Source organism: Haplochromis burtoni, unplaced genomic scaffold, assembly GCF_018398535.1.
Source record: "Haplochromis burtoni strain Fernald_Lab_line unplaced genomic scaffold, NCSU_Asbu1 Contig_98, whole genome shotgun sequence".
Lineage (NCBI taxonomy): Eukaryota > Metazoa > Chordata > Actinopteri > Cichliformes > Cichlidae > Haplochromis > Haplochromis burtoni.
The window spans coordinates 522,514-543,931 of record NW_024582459.1 but is presented as its reverse complement, the minus strand read 5'-3'; the positions used below and the strand labels follow the sequence as shown (position 1 = coordinate 543,931).

Below are 21,418 nucleotides of genomic sequence, written 5' to 3'. Positions count from 1 at the left end.
GGGGTAGGTTTAAAACTATGTTTATTTTCTTTACTGCCAGCAATAACGCTGTTTTCCGGGTTTTGTGTTTAGGTCCACTACCGGCCTGCCACACAGCAAACCAGGGCAAAATTAGTCTCACTTCTCACCATTGTGTTTTTTAATAATAAGACAAAATAAAAGGTCCACAGAGGAATCTATTGATGACTCTGCCATATTTTATGAATCTGCTGGATCTATCTATGGATTCATAATGAGTTAATCCTTAAAAAAAAAATTGGGAAGCTAACTGCTTCCAATGGAAAATTCTATCTTTTGGCATCCACAGAGTTTGTTGTCACTTGTAAGCTACACATCAATTTTAAATTAGCAAGTACAAATTTGTCCTTGAGGTCTATGAGAGTTTTAGTGCTGCCGTCTTACCTTGTTGTGATTGATGCTACACCTAACTTCAGTGCATTTAAATGGGACTTTTTTCGACAGATGTATGCAAGAGTCGGAGCATTCAGCCAATCTAAGCAGTGGGACATCCTATCAGTGCTGGTGCCTTGCCCAGTGTTAACTGCTTTTGTCTGTCTCTTCGCACACCTCGTAAAAATCCATAATGACGACACAAGCACAAGCTAGGGCTATTATGCTAATGGTGGTGTCATCGTTTTGCTCACATCAGTGCCCAGGACACTCCATCTGCCTCACTAAACATGCCTTGCATGGGTGTGAAATACAAAGAGATTTTGCCCGTCAGCAACTCTGGAGATCTCAGAGGAATATTGGGAGGGGTGAATCCGAGCCCCTGTAGTCAGAATCAGATGTACGATTTGCCCCCTAGAGAGAGAAATTTCCCTACTGTTGGATACAGAGCAGAGGATTGGACGCATGGGTCATTACCCAGCGTTCAATGCAGCAGGAATGCTGTTGAAGTACCGATGTCTACATATGTGCACCTCCGCATGGTCATATTCATTAGGAGTGCCAAGAAAATCTTTAGTCCTTGTCAGTTCAGGTCAATGACAATTTGTGACGAGATGAGAAGTGGTCTCCACACATTCAACAATGTCAACGTGAGTGTGAATAATCAATACACTTTATTTATTGTCCAGTACTGTGCCTACTTGCTAAGATAAACAGTTTAAAGAAGTAATTGGAAATAACTCACTGAGAGACAGAGCATCTTGACTGACCGTGGCTTTTCATGGTGTGGCTCAACCCATTTTCAGCCTTTGAGAGCCAACATCACTTTCTGCTAGTTATACTTAATATATCAAGAATGTAGTCACATAGGTGGCACTGATCTTTCCCAAAAGGTAGAAGAACTTTTTACATTTTGCTTTATACAAGCATACTATAGGCCCATACACTCAAAGATACATGACATTTACCACTTTCAGTGCAGACTGGAACATTAAACCGTCGGGTGTAGAGAAGCTTCTGCATTTGTGGATCCATCAGGGAGAAATTCAGTCATTTGCTAGCAGGCATGACAAGGCCATTGCTCTGCGTCAGGGTATTGAACGATGACAGCAATGCTAGCAGAAATCGCTGCCATCCTATTCCTATGGATCCTGGTGCTCATTTATTACACCGCCTATGGGCATCTACAGGGACTAGAGCAGCCACATACACCCACTAATTACTTTCTTAAGCATTCGCTTTAATGCCAGGTGCATCCTGCTGATACAAACCACAGTGTTTATCACCAGTAATGGCCTCTGAGAGAGAGAGAGAAAGGACAGCAGAGGAAAGGAGGGAGGATATAGCAGAAGAGCTTGATGAGAAACTAAACAGTGGTACGTCTATTTTGCTTGCTCTCTGATTCTCTCTGAGAGGAAGGGACTGAGACAGTGGTTGAGTTAATCATAGAGACAATAACACTGTCACACACACTCTGTGGCGGCACGCTGCATCCTCTATCATCTATCATTAAGATTAACATTAAGTTCCTGCTGCTAACCACACAGAGCCTATAAGGGGACACTAAAGCCGTTCCTCCCTCCTCTTCAATTTTACATTAAATGCCCTCATGTCATTTGGTAATATATAACTGCTGTAGTGCTATGCAGCAAGGTGAGCAGATGCAAAAACAGCCAGAACCATTATAAGGCCACTCTTTCTTTGTATGTGTGAGACCCATGTATGAAACAATGCAACAAGAAAATATTCAGACCACTTTGTATTTTTCATACAGGGTCAGTCTTACACTAATAACCATTAAATTAATTTTCCCCCTCATAAATATGCATTCAGTATTCTTAATGAGGAAATTTAACCAAAACTGATAAGATAAAATATCACTTTGAAAGCACTCAGACTATTTATTATGAGACTTGAACTATAGCTTAGGTTCCCCCCATTTTCTGTGATCATCTTCAAGATATTTCTACATCTTGTAGAAAGTGGTTATAATTGAAAGGCGTGATCTAAGCTACAGGATTGAAGGAAATGCCTGCAGCTCTCAAAGACAGATTTGCCTAAAAAAACAGATCCTAGAAAAGGTTCCCAAGAGCAGTCCTACTCCTTAATCCCTCAAAGGAATGTCTTGAGTTAGGTCCTTCTTAAGAGAGATCATTAAGAACCTATCAAGAAGTGTCACTCTGGCTGAACTCCAGTGATTAGCTGGGAAGATGGGACTCTACAAGGAACTTCCAAGAGCATAACCATCACTGGAGAACTTCGCCAATCTGGGCTTTATGGCAGAGTAGCAAGTCAGAAGCCTCTGCTCAATGAAAGACAGATGTAGGCCTGCTGGATTGTAGGAAAAGCGCCTAAAAAAATCTCAGAGTCATGATTTGATTAAACAGCGAGAGAACTGGTAGCCTCAAATCAAAGTGTCAAATCTGGTGGAAAAGCGGCACTGCTAATCACCTGAATGATACAATCCCAAATCAAACCATAAATGCACTTGTGTCATGGTGCGGGGGTATTTTTCAGAATTAGAGACCGATCAGGCTTGAAGAAAAGCTGAAGAAGGGAAAGTATAAAAACAAACCTAATGAGAATCAGCTTAGGAGCGCCTAGGACCTCAGACTGGGTCAAAGGTTCACCTTCTAACAGGACAATGACCCTGTGCACAAATCCACTTGGCCCAATTAGATCCCTGACTTGAACCCATTCAATATCCCCGGAGAGCACCGAACTTGGCTGTCCATCCACAGTCTACATCCAGCATCGCAAAGCTTGAGAGGATGTGCAGAGAAGAATGGAAGATTATCTCCAAATCCAGGCATGCAACGCTTTTTGTATCATTTCCAGGTAGACTCAAAGCTGTGATCACTATCAAAGGTGCTTAAATACTGAGTAAAGTGTGTGAATGCTTATATTGTGTGGGGGGTTCATTCTAATGAATTTGAAGAAAAGGGCTTTATAATTTTTTGGTTTGTGTTTATGAAGAACAAAATGAATATAGGTTTCAAAATTGTATAAAATCAAGACCCCAAGTAATTCCTGTATTTTTCACAGTAGTCGTGTAGAACTACTCTCTCTCTCACTCTAAGATTTTGAGAACCTAACAGAAAAGAGAAGCCTTCTATTTCTCAGTTAATGTCCTCACATTATCAAATTATTTTCTGCCTTGTTATGGAAATACACAAGTTTTCATACACAGTCACAGGCGAGCTGATTTGCAGCTTGTATTTAAATACAACTGGCAACAAAATCTCTCACTAAATAACCGCATCAAATACCCTACAAATCAAGCCAAACATTAGGTTCGGCATGTTGAAGTCATGAGCAGATAGTTCAAAGTATCAGGAGTCAAATGCTGTGAAGTAAATTCCTCCACTGTGGAAATCTCAGGGTATTATTAAAAAAATAGCGAAAAACAACTATGAATCATCCAGTTCCCGTGTAACCTGAGGAGCAAGGCATTTGTAAACAAGGACACTGTATCAAATACCCAAAGCAAACCATTTTTTAATTGTTTTAAAATGTTAGAATGGAAATGAAAAAAGGGCTGAAGGCCAGATGCATGTGGGTATTTTTTTCATTGCTGGTTTGCTCTGAATGTATAATTTCTGTTTTGGTTAACATGCTGTGAATCATTTTGATCACTTCAGAGGACTCGGTGTTGGTTGTTTTGGCCAGTAATTTCCCAACTTTTCTTATTTCTACCTCTGACCCCTTATATTTGTGAAACATGAAAAGAATTTCACAGAAGAAAAGCAAAACTTAGAGAAAATGTTGGTGCTAAAGTTTCAAACCTAATGGGCAAAAAATGTTAAAGCTCACTGTCTGATCGAGTATCAAAACTTTTCTTTCTTGTTTAAGGTATATTAAAAAAGCAATTTCTGCTTTGGTTATTATCCTTTAGAAAAGAACCATCTGTATTAACTTTACTCTACGTGAGACATTTTATCACATATATTTATTGTTTCTTTCATATAGCTGGAACAAATTTTCAGCAACAAGTGCATAGTGCTGATAGCAACTTTTCTATGTCAGTGCCACATGTAGCTGCAGCCAGATACACATCAGAAGAAAAGCAGCCAACGAAAAGCAATTGAAGCAAAGAGATAGAAAGCAAGGATCTGAATGTTTGATTTCTATGTGTGTCTAGATCCTGGGGAGGGGCAGCCAACAGTAATGTTCAGGCACACATACCCTCTAGATTAATCTTGTGAGCCTATCTGGTTTTCAAACTTTTCAAACCAAAATACCTGCTGCTACTTAAGATCCAGTGCCTTTTTAAGGTCAACCAAGTTTCCCTCAGATTGGATGTTCAGTTTCATCCTTAGAGCATCTTTAGCTCAGCACAGTGTTAGCATAAGCCAGCTTCTTCATACTGACTCACTCAGTTTGAGAGCTGTTGATGCTTCCTAGTCCATCTGAAACCAAAAGACCGGTAACTTGCAATGTTGTGTACTGGCAGTTTTTTCTCTTTAGATGGGGGATTGTCTGCGCTTATGTTTAGTTGTGGTAAGGGCGATCGTGGCTCAAGAGTTAGCAGTTCGTCTTGTAATCAGAAGGTTGCCGGTTCGAGCCCCGGCTCGGACAGTTTTGGTCGTTGTGTCCTTGGCCAAGACACTTCACCTGCCGCCTACTGGTGATGGTCAGAGGGGCCGATGGCGCGATATGGAAGCCTCGCTTCTGTCAGTCTGCCCCAGGGCAGCTGTGGCTACAACTGTAGCTTGCCTCCACCAGTGTGTGAATGTGAGAGTGAATGAATAGTGGAATTGTAAAAGCGCTTTGAGGGTTTCCAAAAGCGCTATATAAATGCAATCCATTATTATTATTTATTTTTCATAAATTCTATTAATACCTTTGCTATCAATCAGGCCAAACAGACAGCAATTTCATTGGTAAGTTTTTTTTAAAGGTTTTTTTTTTTAGGTAATATAATTTGTATGGAGAAGAAATGACACCGTAAATTAACTCAGAATTTTTTAGCGCGTGTTTAGCAAAAATACCCTATAGTAACAAACTCTCAGGGTATACAGGGACATGTACCATTTGGTATCCACTGATCTAGGTTTATTAGCCTTCATAGTTAACCTAGTGTACTACCATTTGGTCATCTCTCACCATGAATAACTACGCTTAATGCATGCTTAAATATCAACAGATACAAAACTAGACTGCCAATAAATGTCCCAAAGTCTTTTACTCTCCCTCGTTCTTCCGTTTTCACTATATCTTCATCTATATCTTCCTTTTATGACTCTCTCCTTTATTCTCCTCCTCAGTCTCCAGGTCTCTATGGGATATGTAGCCAAATGCAGATGGCTATTATTTGCACTCTGTTTGTGATTGTAAGTCTGCACTCCTGTGCTCCAGAGACAGTAAATCTAAACAGTCATATAGGGGTCTTGACTCAAGGCATCAGTAGCACTAAAGGTCTCTATAACAACTCCTTATTCAGCCCTGCCCCCAACATACATACACACACACACATAATCCAAGTCCCTATTGCCTTGATCCAGTGATAGAAGCAAGAGTGAAACAAAGAATGAAGCCAGCTTGGATTGTTATATTACAATTTCCTAGCTGTGTGACACTGGACAGAAACAAAACGCAAATAGTATTTACAGAGAAATAATGGTAGTTCAAGGAAAGAAGAGCCATCTCCTCATACACATATGTAAAGTAACACCTTAGGAGAGAAGAAAAAATACTGAAATGCTGAAATAATATGAGAGACTCGATGTGTTCCACTTAACATGTAACAAAGCAGAACACATCACATGCCCACTCTCACTGTCCGTCTCCCTCTTTAAGGTGTGTATCATTTTATTATAATCCCCTCTTTCACGCCTCGCACTACCCAAGTCAGCACATTTGCATGGAGGGGGCATATTCTGATGGATTTACGGCTGAGTCTACATTCTGCAAAGAACATATTGACTGGAAGCTGGGGGATGTATGGAGATCGATGTCTGGATTTTCATACAATATGCATGTGTAAAGCCAATAGAGAGTACGAGGAACAGAATCGGTCCATTTTTCAAACTAACATATATTGACCATGACTACCATCTGTTGTAACGTCGCAGAGCCATGCAACAAAATGACATTCATAGATCTCAGTTACCAACGCAGCATGCTTCAATAGCCGAACAAGGTGTGTGATACATGTGCAAACAGGTACAGTCATCTGTCATAATTTCAGAAACATTACAAGTTTGAAGAAAAACTAGAAAAGCAGCTCAAAGGGATATGCGTGGATGCAGATGGACGGTGAAGGCAGGGCTGAAAGAGATCCCTTTTAACTCCTGTTGATAGCAGTGGTCGTTTGCTAATAGAAAATACTGCTTGCACGAAATCACAAGAGAAGACTGCTGTGGAAGTTTTCTCTTTAACGGCAATAAGAGCACTACTTTCTCCCTATAACATGCTAAATTTAGACTGACACTGGACAAAAGGCAATGCACCACTAGCTGAGTAATGATAATAGCTGAAACCGGGCAGAAAGGAACAGTAAGTAGTGAAGCACACTTGTACTAATCAGTCAGTGGCAGAAAAAAGTAATTGCAGAATCTCTTTCTCAGAGTACAGAAGAGGTTTGTCAAGTGGCACACCTCCCCCCCCCCCCTCCCCCAAAGATGTCAGGTGGACTCAAGTCATCAGCATAACCTCTTGTGTTCAAATTATTCAATACTCAATTATACAAACACGGATACTCTTATAATACTTCATCAAATTAAACTGCTTGGTCAGCTTGGAATGAGCTAATAATTCACCACTGTAAGCACTACGTTTTGTTTTGTTGTTATGTTTTATTTATTCATTTTTTATGGAGCCTGACTGACATGTTGGCCAATATTAGCTATTTGCCGATACATTGGTATCAGCATTTACCGCAGCTGTTGCAATTTCTTTAAAAAAAAAAAAAAAAAAAAAAAGCAAAGAAGAAATGGGGAAAAACACCCTTCAACCATGTTATGAGTGTTGATGTTGCAGTATTTTCCACCAGGGGGCACTCTTCCCCGTTCAAAACACGTGGTTGGAACGCAACACTTACCCTCCGCTTGACAGCATAAATGAATAAATAAACAACCACATATAACAAATGTTCGGGAAATCCATTTACATTTCATGTGTGTCAACCTATCGGTTGATATATCAGATTTTTTTTAATCACCATCATTATCAGCCTTAAAAATCCTATATCTGTCAGGCTCTACTTTTTTATCATTCATGTCTTACTTATCAACTACTGCTTTTCATTAACTTTTCAGCCCAAACCTGTTTGCGCCAACTTTTTTTTCTAATTAAACTGTCAATTTTTAGATTCGTTGTGATAATCTTTTCACTCACCCCTTAGGATATTTGTACCTCTGGCTTTGAATCACTGCTCTTTATAATCAAACAGTAGCTTCCAACATCTTAGCCTGAATAAAAAAATTAAAAAAAAACACTGAAACTGGCAATATCTGTTTAAAATCGGTTAGTTTATGAACAATAAATGTGTATTTTTTAAAAAAAGATAACAACTCGGCGCACTCCACTGATTTGGGGGTTAAAATACCGTGAACTGTAACAGCCACAGTTCAAGTGTGACTGGAGACCTTTGTTGAGTCTCCCATTTTCTACAAATTACAGTTCTGACGCTTTGGGACTGATGATTACCTGAGACTTTTTCCACAAAGACATACAGTAATGCTGAAAGACATTTAGCAGAGTTTCAATAATAATAATAATAATAATAATAATAATAATGTTAATGACTAAAAAACACTTTTGCAAACAAGTTGCTACTGTTGATTCTGAGGAATCCATATCCTTCAAGTGTAAAGGATTTTTTTCCTCCATTTAACTCCTGAAACACAATCTGTTATCATTAAAAAGTCCTTGACCATAAATAGGAAGAAGTCTTTGATGGCCTAATTTCGTTAAGTTTTACATGTTGCCAGAAATCATCTTACGTCGTGTCTAACCCATTTTTTTTTTGTTATAAACATCGACAGTATGGATTACTCTCGGCTGCCACCAGACTGAAATCCCAATCACCACATTGTCTATTTATCATCATTTGGATCCGCTCAGGGGTTAATAGGGTTAAAGGGTGGACGCCGGTTCCCCCTTAAAAAGCCCTCATGTTCTCTCTAGTTAAGGCAGGCGTCAGTAATAAGAGGAGTAAATAAATACAAATGATCCAGTTAAGGAGAAAAATGACACGCATTTCACTCTTGCTGCTTTTTAAAAGCGGACCTGAGTGACCCCCTGCAGTGAAATCCATCAGCATGGATGAGAGATTGAATGAGTAGAGAGAGGAAAGGACACAGACTGAGGCAGATTCAAGAAAACTGTGAGGGATAACAGACTGGAGAGTGAGGGAGGCAGACAATAACGAAGAGGGTGAAAGTAAAACAGATTTAAATGAAGACAGAAAACACTGTTCCTACATTAAGTGGGAGGCAGAGAAGGATGAGTGGGTCAGAGAAAGAAGACAGGGCATGTGTAACCTTTCTGACCTTCTTAAGACACACTTTTAGAAGGAGACTAGCAGAAAAATGCGAGTTACACACACATACATATATTAAAATGTTAAAAAGAAACAAGATTAAATAAAATAAATTACATAATAATATAAATGCTGTACATCAGTTGATTTCTTTTCCTTCATTAAAGTCTATATGTCTTAAAATACATGAAAATACACTGAAAGGCAATGAAAGTATTGAGTGGGTTTGCCAACCACTTTCAGTACAGCACAGTCACTAAATAAGCTACTAAAAAGTGTGTATGTGCATCGTCTCTCCATTCCTGCGCCCACACAGGTCTTTTAAATTGTATGTGCTTTTTACAGCTAGCAAAGCGAAGCTCTTAAGGCCCAAAGAAGAGCTTTTAAAGCAGTTATTGACTTCTGTCTCCTCAGCTGACCACCATCTTGTCCTTGCGCCCGGGTTGCCTAGCTACAGAATGGTGGTTCACCCTTACCTGACAGAGGGGTCAAAACTCCCTTACCTCACAGACTACTTTACAGGAAAAAAAAAAAAAACCACATCTATGACTACAGCCAAAGCACTTTGAAATTATTTGTCAGCTAAATTAATTCCTGTCATTTTCAGTAATTAAATGTGCTGCTTGGCACAATTAAATATCCATAAATTATTGCTTAATTAATTCTGGGACATCAGTATTATTTCCTTAAACAAAAAAAACAAAAAAAAGAACTGCAGAGAAAATGGAAAGCCTCTACCTGGCTCTGCGCCTTATTTACATTTTGAAGCAGCAGGGTGAATTTTTAGGGAACCCCCTGGATTTCTTCTGTTTGGTTAGATAAAGAAAAGGCACAACGCAATAGTCCTGCAATGGCTTGTTGCAGGACTGTTTTATTGGATTGCATTAGGTTGCATGGAACTTCTCGGTTTTGTGTCCGCAACTACTGTTACAAGAGAAAATCATATAATTTTTAAATCTAGGCAAAACACAAATTAAATGAGGACCGCTTTTCACTGATGAGAAACAGTCCTCATTTGTAATACGTTGCTGAAAGAGGGATAAGTGGGTTCGACGTTCCCACTCATTACCCGGAGGAGAAGATGGGCTGTCATATCTGGTCTTCTTGACCGAGGCAGTACAGTACACCGGTGTTGTGCAGGAAAACAGCGAGTCATTTGTATTCAACAAGTTTTACTTCACTCCTCCTCATTCCACCTTTTTGCGTGTGTGGAAAGACGAAGTGAGGACAGCAGCTGCTGTTATTGTCAACTGGATTAAATTTAAAAAGAAAAGAAAAAGAAGGTTTATTCAAAAGAACTAAAAAAATAAACAAAAAGACAAAGGGAGCGAGCGTGTAGCCTTAGGGAAGAGAGGAGTGACAGTGAAGTGGAAGAATACAATTATATGGGAAAAACAAACATCCCAGGCATAGACACGCATACGTTCAGTTATGAACCAAAAAGAAAAAAAAATATGTGTGGAAATATATTTCATTCTCTGATCTTTGACAAATGCCACCATCAAGACCCAAAACTTGGAGAGAGATTTCAGGCAGGGGATGGAGAAGATTAGTAACAGCGGTTTCAGTTCCTTATAGTACACACAGCCATGTCAGATCAACTATTCACCATTCGGAGATACCCCGGTCCCATCTCAATTCCGCAGGGACCCTGGACAAACACAGAGTGACCAGCTTCAACAAAGCAGTTCAAAGCCCCGCCAAAGGTTAGCTCTGACAGGAGGCTTAGGGCCACGCCATCGTTCTTTCATCACACATCTAACATTTTTCTCAATGCCTGTCATCTTACATTTCAAACTAAAGCCTCCGCTGGATTGCTTTAGCCAACAAACACAGAGCACGCACGTGCTCACCCACTACCGGTCAGATGTCCCCCATGCACGCGTATGTAATGTGAGCAGTTTCAGACGCATTAATCCTCACATACAGAAACCCTCACATACATGTAGCACAGTAAAGGTCACACATTCAGAGCTGGACAGTCAGATAATGCATCGGTCTTTGATAAACAACTGGTGGCGAATGTGGCAGCATATAAATCAGAAGCACAGAAAGATAGCCTCCTTTTTTACAGGCAACTGGGAACTCTTATCTGGAGTCAGTGTCAAGGAGAAAGCGAATAAAAGCTTCGATCCTACGCGTACATGTTTGTCTCTAAAATGCTGTGTGATTACATTATTTGTCTTGTTGTGTGTTATGCACTTTTGCATTCATTCAGAAGAGGTGTTGATCCCCTGCAGCTTATGATTCATGTATGATTTCAGACACTGCAGGGGCCAATTTGCTGTTTTAGCTGTATTTGATCATACTCGCCTCAGACAATATTTTTCATGTTTGGGGGAAAAAAAATCTTAAGTGATGTAGAAGTGCATGAGTATTGCTCTGCTTTTATGTGCAAAATAATGTGACAAAGTCTGACAGAAAATACAACTGTAAAAAAAAGGAAAAAAGAAAAGCTGGCATACCCTTTGGAATTACCAGGATGTCTGATCTGATTTATTAAAAGGAGATATGGTCTGATCCTTTTATAAGACACAAATATTCTTAACAAATGCAATCTGACAAAAAAAAAACAAAAAAAACCCCACACATAAAACTCAAGTTACTGTTTCTTTGAGGAAACCAATTTAATTCTCGAAATTAATAACGCGTAGAATCTCTAGCAGCAATATCATCAATCAGATGTTGCTGCCTACGAGACTGCAGTGACATAACCGTGACATCCACTCCAAATTGGTCTATTGTGGATTGGTGAACACTCACAGATGCTTCTGCAGCCTTTCTAGCTGTGTGCATCTTCATAAGGTTTCCTCTAGGATCCTGTGCAGATTCTAAAACCAATCATTTTTAAGAAGAGGTGAGTTTGTCAGTAATAAGGCTCCTCGTCTTAATTGTCTTTATTTATAGGGAGTGGCACCTCTTTAGTGTGCTCCTTGACCGGAGCTTCCGACTCCAAGTTGGCAGTAAACTTCCTTTTTATGTAAGAATATTTGTTATGAGTTCATATTTACGAGTAAAAGCTTTAGTTTAATTCCAAAGCCCTTTTTTGCCAACTGCAGATATAGCCATATCGTTCTATATACAGATATGTGCATGTGTGATTGTATGTGTGTGGATGTAATGAGGTCAGAGTGATGCAGTAGCGTTCCGGTTGGGAGAGCTCCATCATTCAGAGAATTCTCTGGCGGGAATTCTGCAGGAGAACGGCGGGGAACAGCTGTACCGTACACATACACAAAAACAAGCACACATATACACTGCTTCATATTTGCACGCACACACACCATTCCCTACCCCGAATGCCTACCTCTCACACTTTAATTTATTTCTTTCAACCTCGCCAAGGAAAATGACCACGGTGTACCACTGCAATGAATGGAACATCTGTACTCTGGCGCACATTTAAAAAGGAAACACGGGAATGAAATTTTCATCTCAGTGTAATTGAATTCAATCATTTTTTCTTTTTTTGTTGCTGCCAAGAATATCTGATCATGGACAAATGGAAATCACCTGTACTACCAATCTAGCCTCAAACCAAAGTAATTATTTCCCACCTATTAAAGTAAACCCAAATAATCTGCATATGGACAGATGCTGCTAGCTGTGGCCTGAAACACCCACCCTCCCTCAAATCCCATCCACGATTGAAACCTGATTTAGCTGTCTTGTTCCAATCCCAGTGTCACAAAGCAATAAGTAAACTCCAACCAGACAAGGTCATAATTAATTCTTCCAAAGACATGCATTAAGCTGTTATAACCCTTGGCAGTCATCAACATCTGGTTTCACAAGTCTCTTCTATTAATATAAATTGCAGTCTAATAAAAGACCTAATACTCAGTGGCACTGACATGAGCTAAAGTGGGGAAATAAAGACATTCTAAGAAAGATGTCATCTCCCACACTTCATACAATCCCATATTAACATATCAAATGATAATTCTACCAAGTATGGATAAGGCACTGGCTCTATTTTTTTTTTCTTTATCTCAAGGGGGCATTTTCAGCTCCGAGGAAATCAAAAGCCTCAGTGAGACAAAAAATATTTTCTTTTATTACTCAATAGAGGCTACAGATAGCATCTTATCTCTGCAGGGTCTGTCATAAGCTTTGAGGAAAGACACACATTGTGCTCACAGAAGCTGTTCATCATATGAGACCATACAAACATACACAGTGATGCATGAACTTACACACATAAACAAGGATGGGCCAAACACTCCCTGTTAAATCCAATTAAACCTCTGCTCCGATCTCCTCAATGCATCCCTGCTCCTGTCTTGTAACACCAGACCTTCCCGCCATTTCATTAACACACACACACACACACACACACACACACACTCTGACTATCCACTATTGAAATCCAGTCACAACCCTGCTAATGCACCTCCTATAATCAAATCCACCAATCAGTGTCTTCCGTGCAAAGACCCGTGCCACATGACTACCCGCACATTAGCCCAGCATTCGCTTGCAGTTAGCACTGCCATTTTGCACTAATGTTATTCCACTGTATTTTTTTTTCTTTAATGTGATTTGGGAAGTCTCAGCTCCAGCTTCCACGAGTCTAGCGCTAAACCCCTGGTGGGCTAGGCTAATCAGTTTCCAGCATTTCAGAGGGAGACAATGATCCCAGTGTTAGCGCAGGCTAATGACAAGCTAACACAATCAGCCAAGCCTCCCTAGAGGTGAGCCTAGAGCCAGGGCCCATTCTTGCCCCACCTCCTACAGGCTCCTCATCCACTTTCACAACATTACTATGGAGGATAATAGCCTGTTATTAAGAAGACAGATGGATCACGGACGGGAAGGATTCTGCATCTTCTTGAGTTACATATACGTGCTGAATTTGTTCATCCATGACAGCTTGGATGTTTAATATTGCCTCCTCAGTCACTTTAGGTGTGGCTGTTCTATCGCTTATTAAGGTTAAGCATAAGGATCACACACATGCTCCTTGTTTGCACTCTGTATTGTTTGCACTCTCCATTGTATTTAGGATAAAAAGACGTGCAATAAACTAAGCTAGTCCAAAGTATTTTGTAAAAGAAGACATGAAATAAATGGGGACACTGGAATGTCGAGAGATCAAATCCTACTGACTATCACCAGCACATGATCAGGCGTATCAGTGAACTACATCGGCCTCAGCTAATAGGGCAAGCTAATATTGTTCTGATTGAAAGATGTGGGTTAGGAAATGGGTAGAATAATTCAATTGCATATTCACTGGTCCATGTGGACCTCTAATCGTCACTGAATATATCAGTTTTGATAGCACAAAGTCTACAAAGACCATCAAATAAATACCTATCACATACAGCAACAGAATTTATTAAAAGGCATCATTAAAATGTGGGAAAAAACCCTCCGCTGGTATGAGATTTATAGTTACGTGCAAGAGTTGTGGGCAATTTTAGGCAAATAACATATTTTGCATGGAAATAAATAAACACAAAACCTTCAGCAAAGAGATAATAAAAAAACAACCTTTCCTTAAAATTGAATGCACTGCACTGCTTCTTTCTGTTATTTTACTTTTACCTGTGCAAATACTTCAAGCTTCTTAGAAACAAATACATTTCCTTTATTTTCAAACAGACTAGTGACTTAAACTGAACTATCATCTATCCAACTGAATCTGACTTATCCAGGTGTTGCTTTGCATATTTCAGACAGTTTTCTGATGAGGATGTTGATCATTTTTCCAGACTGTTCCTCATATAGACTCGTTTGGGGAAAAGTGAAAACGCGCAGCACCACTCATGTAGTTAAAGCTCCCTCTGCAGTTACAGGAGAGTTTTCCTTTGCCTTTCTACTCAGCAGCTTTATCAGAAGGTTTTCTCACTCCTTCCCTTCCTGTCTTCACTTCCACAGTTCCCCATAAGTTTTAGTTCAATTTAGTTCAATTCAATTTTATTTTACTTTTATAGACCTAAATCACAACAACAGTTGCCTCTAGGTACTTTATATTGTAAGGTAAAAACCCTACAATAATAAAGAGAAAACCCCAATAAACATATTACCCACTATGAGCAAGCACTTTGGCAACAGTGGAAAGAAAAAACTCCCTTTTAACAGGAAGAAACCTCCAGCAGAACTAGGCTTAGGGAGGGGTGCCATCTGCCGTGATTGGCTGGGGTTAGGGGAGGAAGACATGACAAAGACAGGCAGTTGTTAATGACTTCTCTGACACCTTGTTTTGCTGTTAGCTTTTCATTCCCTTAGACAACTGCAAAAAGAAGGCTCTGCTTGTAGTGTTATCATATCAAATTTTTTATAGAGAATCTTTTCACAATTATTAGTTGTGTTTTGTTTTAAGTTATTTATCTACCTTAGACTGTCCGTGTCTGCACTTACCTGAATTTGGCATTCACTTGGTCTGCAGCTTTGTGGAAATTCTCCGTGGTGACCTTGTAGAACTGAGAACTCTGCAGAGACAGAGGAGAAAGTCAGTGAGCAGGAGGAATACATTAAAATGTGATTCTTAGCACTTTATTAAAATAATTGGATAAGGGTAATTAGGCAAAAGGAAACATATGAATCGAGTAATTTTTCTTTACAGATCTGGTCCACACAGCTCTGGCCTCATGTCTCAGACTTCATTAATCCCTAATGGAGATTCATTTTAAGATCACCGTTTGGTTTTAGTGTCCACAACATAAATGCTAACTTTGCAATCAGTAACATTTAGTAACCAGTACACATTTGCAGTATTGAAGCCTGCAAAGACAAACATTTTTATTTTGAGGTGCGCTTTTCCTGCACACGCAAAATATGGGTGCTTCAGTGAATGTATGTTTGTGCTTATCCTGACAGTTAAGAGTGCTGTAATAACAGAAAGCAATCCTGTAAGGCCACGGGGTCGCTTGTCAACAATGTACAGACCAGTGGTCGTAATCCCCCGGTGACCCATAGCAAATGAACCCATAGCAGGACCACTCAACCTAAATTACCTCCTCAAACACAGCCATATAACCTAGCTACTAGACCATTTATACAACCCAGGAAGATCTGTCTTGTCAGCCCTCAGTGGCTGCTATGCACATTTATAATCAAATTGTGAGAGGCTGTAAAGTGTGACAGATAGCTTGTGTTGTGTGAGGCTTGATTGAGGGTAATGTCAACCGATATAAATGTCTTTCTGTGAAGGACTCCATGTGAACAAAAATAGTAATACTTGCACGAATACTTTCATTATAAAACTGTCATTCACAAAATGATTACCTTCCACAGATTTGACATTTTTTGCCATTAACTATTGGGTTCATGTTTAGCTGAACAATCTACACACATGCTCTAAGATGCAGCACTGCCATAAAAGTCTCTCAAACTGTAATAACCTATCATCCTTAGCAAATGGCGTGCAAAAATAATCCTTCAGAGGAAAAAAAATCGTATGCGTGCCGCAGATTTGTGCAAAAGCGACTAAGTGAACAGCTAACCAATCACCATTACATTTACCAAACCCTTCAATCATCTTGCATAAACATAAATGTGACAAATTTAAGCCTCTTGGTGCCATCTGCTCTAACTTCATCCCCAAGCAGGGAAGACATTCATCATATTTCAGAAGAGATCAATAGGAATGAACTGTGGTGCTGAAAAGATCAATAGTCATGTGTTGTAGAGCTAAAAGAAGATGAGACATGACAACACTGACAAAAGGTCTGATACCAATTTAAGTTCTCTTCATTTAGATGAACTGCAGTAGATTTAGAGCACTTCCCTTTTCACATTCAGTACAGTTACACACATCAATTAAAAGCACATCACATTTATTTTTCTTTTACACTGCAAACTGCTCTGTGTATGCATGCTTTCTCATACTTCTGATTGAGATCAAAATGCAAAACAACATAAACGACCCACACTAGCTGTCCCTCAGGCAGACATTACTTTGTATGTAAAGCACAGCAAAGAGTATGGCCAAATTGCCAAGAGTTAACTTGTAAGCTCATGCTGTATCGGCGCCCTCTTGGCCTCGAATCAAGTGGTTTTCGGTTTAGACAAAGGAACTGTCAAGAGCTACGGAAAAGGATTTAAAACAGAAGCTTATTCACAGATAAAAAGCCTAAAAAGAGATTTTGGGGGCTGCTAAAGAGGCAGAAATAAGACTTCTCCTGGGTGCTGAGACTGAGCCACTGGAAGAGAAAAGAGAGAGACAGAACGAGCCAGATTTGGGGTTCTGTCTAGAATACTAAGTATAAGGTAATAATACCTGCCTAAATGGCAGAGCTGGTTCTAATCAGCACACTAATCCACCTGAGAGTACAAAAGGCCATGTGTGTCAATGATTTCAGGAACACTTTCAAAACATGTACACACACAAACAATGTGAATGCTCTCCTGCGCACACCTACACAAACAAGATACTAACACACACCATGGGAACATGTGGACGCACTGCCTTAAGTGTCTAAATGTACCCTGGCAGCTAGTAAACACTGACAGACATATCCAAAAAAAAGAAAAAAAGAAAAAAGAACCTCAGTCACTCGCTCACAACCAGGTAGAGAGGAGTGTAATTTGTGTGATTACTGAGTGGTCTCAAATTATGATGTCCTGCTGTTGTCCCAACTGATTCAGAGAATAGCCCTGACCTTTCATTAGCCCACAAAAGTGAGGCCCTGCTCAGGTTGGATGAAAACATTCCTCCCTTGATCAACATTTTAGGAGCTGCAAAGCACAATCTTTCTTTTTTTTTTTTTTTTTTTTTAAATTGCTGTCTGCTGTTTAGCATGCTTCGTCACTGGCTCAACAGAATAGCTACACAGGCCTGACGCAGTGCATCGCCTCGCCATGAAATCAAATATCTAAAACCTCTTGAATAAAATAGTGTTTCTGTTTGTTTTCATCCCATTTACTCTATTTGCGTTCCAAAAGGTTTTTAGCTCATCTGGAGCAAAACAAAATGCTGGTGGGGGGGATGTCGAAGACAAATTAAGTCATTACTGCTAATGCACTGCAACAATATGGAGAAGATAGAAGCGGCACCCCCAACACAGGCTCTAGGTCAATTTAGAGAAAAGGCTTCCAGTTCTTAATGAATAAAACAAATAACTCCTTGTACTGATGGCTTCTTTCTCTTATCTGTTGCTGAGCAGGAGGGACAAAATGGGAAGAAACCCCACCATGGCTAACATTATGATTCTGCAGAGCTAAAGAAATTTAGACTTCTGCTGTGTGACTCATAAGTAGAGCAAGCAGGCTGGTAAATGATTTTTTTTTTTTTTTACATAGAACTGACTAAGCATTTTACTATTATCTTTCAAGGGCTACAGCAATATAATAGGATATGGATGCACAGATAAATACAAATGTTCATCTTTGTTATAAACGCAATAAACTCTTAACTTCTATGTTTGGTAAGAGGTAACAAAATCTACACAACATATCCACTAAACTGGGCAGCGCAATTAAAACAGCAGGAATGTGTGCATATCCAGTGTTGTTGTTTTTTTCCCCATCTACTTCATCAACATGCTAAACCGCACATAAAGTACAATTTTGTTTTTTGTCAGAGGCCTTTGCCACAGCAGAATCAATCTGTTTTTGGGAGGCCTGCATATTTGTTTATGCTCCCAGTAGTGATGTGCGGATCGATCCTGATATATATAGATTCTTCCGATACCAGTCATTTATGTTCTAGAATCGATTCTCACATTACAATATCGATATTTTAGTAATTTAGAGTAAATTTGTAGTTTATCATTAACAGGGACACAGTGGAAAGAAACTATAACATTCGGATTGTCTACATTCAAAGGAACTACTTCCTCTTCCGCCTTTCATAGTCATGTGCGAAATACGGCTGTATAAATGTCTCGCAGCCGCTGGCGTGCGCACTCGCAACAATGGCTGAGCGTAATTGGAGTCATGTGCGGACTTATTTTACCTCCACAAACAGCTGAGACGTGGTTTTCGATACATGTGGCAAAAAAGTGCTCCAAGAGCGAGGTGTTGTGGCCACACTAGGGAGACATTCAAAAGGGCTGTGGGGGGTGTTAAATACATTTTACAGGGTTTATTTATCGGATAAAATATGTTAAATGTCACCGTTATTATTGGCCGGCCCGGAAACAGCGGGGGTGTCCAAATTCAGAGGCTGCTTCTGAGGACCCGGCCTTCACGGTTTAAAGAAAGCCGGGTAGTACGTCATGAGCTCCCTCAGTGGAGTGAAACTCTGCCTTCTGCTCCTTGCTATCTAAAATATAATCGGGCACTGACGTAAACACTTGACCGTCTCACACTTCTCTTTAATCATTTTCTGTTTGACGTTTATTCAGCTTTGTGAAAACCCCGGAGGAACCCTCCCGAGGGATTAATAAAGTTAAATTTAATTTAATCTAATCTAATAACTTTAATCTCAGCCAAACCGATTTACTCACGAACAAATAAAACACTGAAAAAGCCAAACAATAACATTTTTAAGTTATCAAAGTGACTTATATATCATGTTTAACCCGAGTAGCGAAAGACCGCGGGGGTTTGAAGACGATGTGTCGATCGGCTCAGATATTTGAAGTTTACACAGCTACATTCTCACCTGAAAATATGTTAAAATTTGCGACCCAGAAAGAGAAATAAGAGTAATATTAAAACTAAGTCGCTGCCGCCATTGTTGGAAACTGGAATTGGCTGGGCCGCGCTATGAATTCTGCGATATGGTTTTTCAATTTTGTTGTCCGGGTGGAAAATCGGGAGAATGGTGGCTCCGGGAGATTTTCGGGAGGGGCACTGAAATTCGGTATTCTCCCGGAAAAATCGGGAGGGTTGGCATGTATGGTTGTGGCAACATCACTAACCTTGTCAAACACCTCAGAGTAAATCATATCACAGAATATGACGAGGGTATGTTGAGATGAACTGAAGAGAAGGACAGGGACAGGTGCTGCAGGCAGGCAAGGTGTTCAAATAGCACAACTTCAGTTTTTTTATTTCTATATGATGAACTCTGCATTATTAAGTGATAAGAACAAGTAATCTGATGTCCTGTAATCATTATGATGCTATAATTTGAGATACAATAAATAAAATAAGTTTTTGTACAAAGTATCGGTATCGGACCAGTATGGTCAATACAATCCTGAATATTACTTGGTATCTATCCGAAAGAAAATCAGTGGTATCGCACATCACTAGCTCCCGGTGTCACAACTTTCCCTGTAGTGATTTTTCTTTAACATCTGACTACATCTGGGTGGCCTACATTAACTTTTGGATGGGGCTCAACAGCGATACTGGTTGGTAATACTCAAGGAGACAATTACAACAAGAGCTATTCCTGTTCTCTCACAAACAAATTGGTAAAATTTGATAGAAATATTTAGTTTTCCTCCTTTCTAAACGCACCATGAAGTTGTAATGCACTTTTGTCTGAAAAAAAATTTGACTTTTTTTGTAACAAGAACATTTGTTTTTGACTGAGTTCCATATTTCTTGAATCTGCTGGTTACAGGTTTGAAAACTCAAAGAGCTAGCTTTCCTGTTTCAGCTAAATGTTATCCTTTCTCCTGAGCTAACCCTTTACAAAAGTTCACATAAAAGTGTTTTAACTTTAAAATTCAACTTTCAAAATACTTTCACTTTGGGAAAAAATACTCCATCAAACTATTTATTAAGTTCCTGTCAGCTATTTAAAAGGTTTTAATTCTTTAAATTAGTTATGCTCCAAAAGACTACAGGCTAGCTCCAAGCTAGCGTCTCTTATGACTAAACAAAATGCATCTAGAGAGTTGACCTTTCATTTTAACACCCGATTAGGACAGAAAAATAGAAACGTCTCCAATTAAAAAGTTAAAATAAATGAATAAAACAAAACAAATAAATAAAACTGCAAAATGGAAGCTAAAAATTCAAAGCCTGTACCCATAAATTGTTTCATCCTGTGAAAAGCAACAGATGGATGTCTCTATTTTTGTTTTTTGTTTTGTTTTTCTACATAAAAAGGATGCACCACTTTGTTATTGTAAATTCTTATCTATTCATTCATTCTTTGAAGAAACTTCTGGTAAAATTCCTAAGACTCCTGTCACGCAGCTGAAGGAGCAAATGGTGATAAACAACACTGAAATGCACCGTCATGCCTCCAGATCAATCCATTTTCAGTTTTATAACAGAGCCACAGATGGCTTCATAGTGAAGAAGAGGGAGGGCGGAAACACCCAAAATTTAAAACATTTTTTTACTACAAAACTATAATAATAACAAAAACACTACCTTTATTTTAATATTTCTATTGCTGACAATCAGCAGGAAAAAAGTAGTTTTTGCTGCAGCCTGCAGAAAGAGTACAAAGAAAGAGCAGGAAATGACAGGCAGAGTGAGAGATGAAGCTAGCAAGTCAGAGGCAGAGACACAGATATAGAGATAGAAGCCATTACATTTTTTTAATGCTCTTTCTCCTGTATTTCTTCCTTTCACAGTGCGGTAGAACTTTGCTATGAGATGGCAATTGCTGCTGTGATTGTCCTCCATGGGAGAGTAGAAAAATCCAATTTCATTGATATACAAGGCGAAAAGAAAAAAAAAAAA

The 21,418-nt window shown here is 39.4% G+C and overlaps 1 protein-coding gene across 5 annotated transcripts in view; it reads right to left on the bottom strand.

Moving 5' to 3' along the window:
- Nucleotides 1–21,418, bottom strand: part of chchd3a (coiled-coil-helix-coiled-coil-helix domain containing 3a) — an 80,928-nt gene that overhangs the window by 6,768 nt on the left and 52,742 nt on the right. For all 5 annotated transcript variants that reach the window (XM_042222937.1, XM_042222939.1, XM_042222938.1 and 2 more), the window contains one exon: nucleotides 15,242–15,312. In XM_042222937.1, coding sequence (XP_042078871.1) covers nucleotides 15,242–15,312 — 71 coding nt within the window. The remainder of the gene's footprint in view (nucleotides 1–15,241; nucleotides 15,313–21,418) is intronic.